Source organism: Charadrius vociferus, unplaced genomic scaffold, assembly GCF_000708025.1.
Source record: "Charadrius vociferus isolate BGI_N301 unplaced genomic scaffold, ASM70802v2 scaffold612, whole genome shotgun sequence".
NCBI lineage: Eukaryota > Metazoa > Chordata > Aves > Charadriiformes > Charadriidae > Charadrius > Charadrius vociferus.
This window is the reverse complement of record NW_009647409.1, coordinates 38,278-40,013: the sequence shown is the minus strand read 5'-3', so window position 1 is coordinate 40,013 and position 1,736 is coordinate 38,278. Positions and strand designations below refer to the sequence as shown.

General features: G+C 64.3%; 1 protein-coding gene across 1 annotated transcript in view; it reads left to right on the top strand.

Moving 5' to 3' along the window:
• OGDH (oxoglutarate (alpha-ketoglutarate) dehydrogenase (lipoamide)) overlaps positions 1–1,736 on the top strand; it is a 31,293-nt gene that overhangs the window by 28,907 nt on the left and 650 nt on the right. Inside the window, exons 18-20 of the mRNA XM_009880213.1 lie at positions 223–345; positions 878–950; positions 1,517–1,706. Of these exons, the coding sequence (XP_009878515.1) occupies positions 223–345; positions 878–950; positions 1,517–1,706 (386 nt within the window). The remainder of the gene's footprint in view (positions 1–222; positions 346–877; positions 951–1,516; positions 1,707–1,736) is intronic.

Sequence of the window (1,736 nt, the reverse complement as noted above, 5' to 3'; positions counted from 1 at the left end):
GGTGTTGTGGGACACTCTGGGCTCGTGCTGGGGGGGGGAGGTTTTGGGGAAAGGGGCTGAACCCAGTGCCCAGGCTGCACCTCCGACGCCCCTGGGGCTGCTGCACAGTGTGAAGCAGGGGAGGGCGGGCTGGGTGCCACTCTTCTCCCCACTGCTGGAGCCACAAAGCCATGAGGCACTTTGTGTTTCTTGAAATCCCCTTGACTGCGCTCGCCGAGGCAGAAACTGGACGACTTTGATGTGCGCCAGCTCTACGACTGCAACTGGATCGTCGTGAACTGCTCCACTCCGGCCAACTTCTTCCATGTCCTTCGGCGCCAGATCCTCCTGCCTTTCCGCAAACCGGTCAGTGCTGGCAGCTCCATGCCCAGCTCGGTGCCAAGGCAGGGCAGCCCGGCGTCCCTGCTGAGCCTGGGGATAGGACTCGGGGCAGGCTTGTTCTTGCACCTTGGCAGCAAACATGGGCAGTTTGCCTCTGCCCCGGCCAAGGACCTCTTGGTGCTCGGGGTTGGCTCACTATGTGCCATGCTGCCGGTTGGCTTGTGCAGGCTGTAGTGACTGCAGCCCCTTCCTGCACACTGTGGGGAAGTCAGAGGCGTTGGGGCTGGTGGACATCGGTGCAGCCGCTTGCCTCCAGCTCCGGCTGTGGGGCAGGCAGGTCCCTGGCAGCACCTCAACCTCTTCCCCAGGGGAAACCCAGACTGGGAAAGCTTGTGCTGTCGGAAAGCAGTGCCCAATCTGGCAGAGCACGAGGAGCACATCTTTTGCGGCTGCTCCTGTGCTCGGTCAGGGGAGGGGCGGGCAGGACGAGCAGGTCTGTGCTCTGGCCTTGGCTTGCAGGGGACCACTGTGCTTATCCGCATCTTCCCCCCTCCAGCTGATAATCTTCACTCCAAAGTCACTGCTGCGCCACCCCGAAGCCCGCTCCAGCTTCGACGACATGCTGCCAGGTACGAGCGGCACGGAGGTGTTTGTTTCCCGCCCCCTCCGCACTGCTCTGGGATGAAGGGTGAAGGGCAGGAGCGGCCACCTCGGGTAAAGTCCGCCTGGCAGCAGCCTCCCCCTGCTGCAGAGCAGCCAAGCGCAGCCGATGCCACTGCCATGGGGGCACTGCAGACAGCCTCTGCGGATCACTCTGTGCCAGCACAGCACAGGGGCTTTCTTCCTTCCTCCCCACTCCCCTCCAGTGCCGAACTGGCATGCTCACCCCCTCTGTGTGGTGTGCTGGCTGCAGCCGCGTACCCAGCAAATTGCAGCCACCCCTTGTTTGTCCAGCACCCCAGGGAAATGTGGCTCGGCTTTGCCGTGGCATTTCCTCCATTGGCAGCCGCTTCCCACTGGAGCGGTGTGGCTAGGGTTTGGCAGCCCTGAGTCGCACAGAGACATGATGGTTTATACTGGGAGCCGGAGCCGGTCCCAGCTGGTCTGGCTCTGCGTCTCCGCTTTGCCTGGGGTGCCGGGGGGGCTGGCAGGGGACAGGGGTGCAGGGTGACAGTGCCGTTCTCTCCCTTGGCAGGCACCCACTTCCTCCGCGTCATCCCTGACAGCGGCCCTGCGGCCCAGAGCCCCGAGAAGGTGAAGCGGGTGCTGTTCTGCACTGGGAAGGTCTACTACGACCTGACCCGTGAGCGCAAGGCCCGGCAGATGGAGGCCAACGTGGCCATCACCAGGGTGGAGCAGGTGAGATGGGGCTGGCCGCCTCCGAGGCTGCGGGCTGGGGGGGCTGTGGCCCCCGT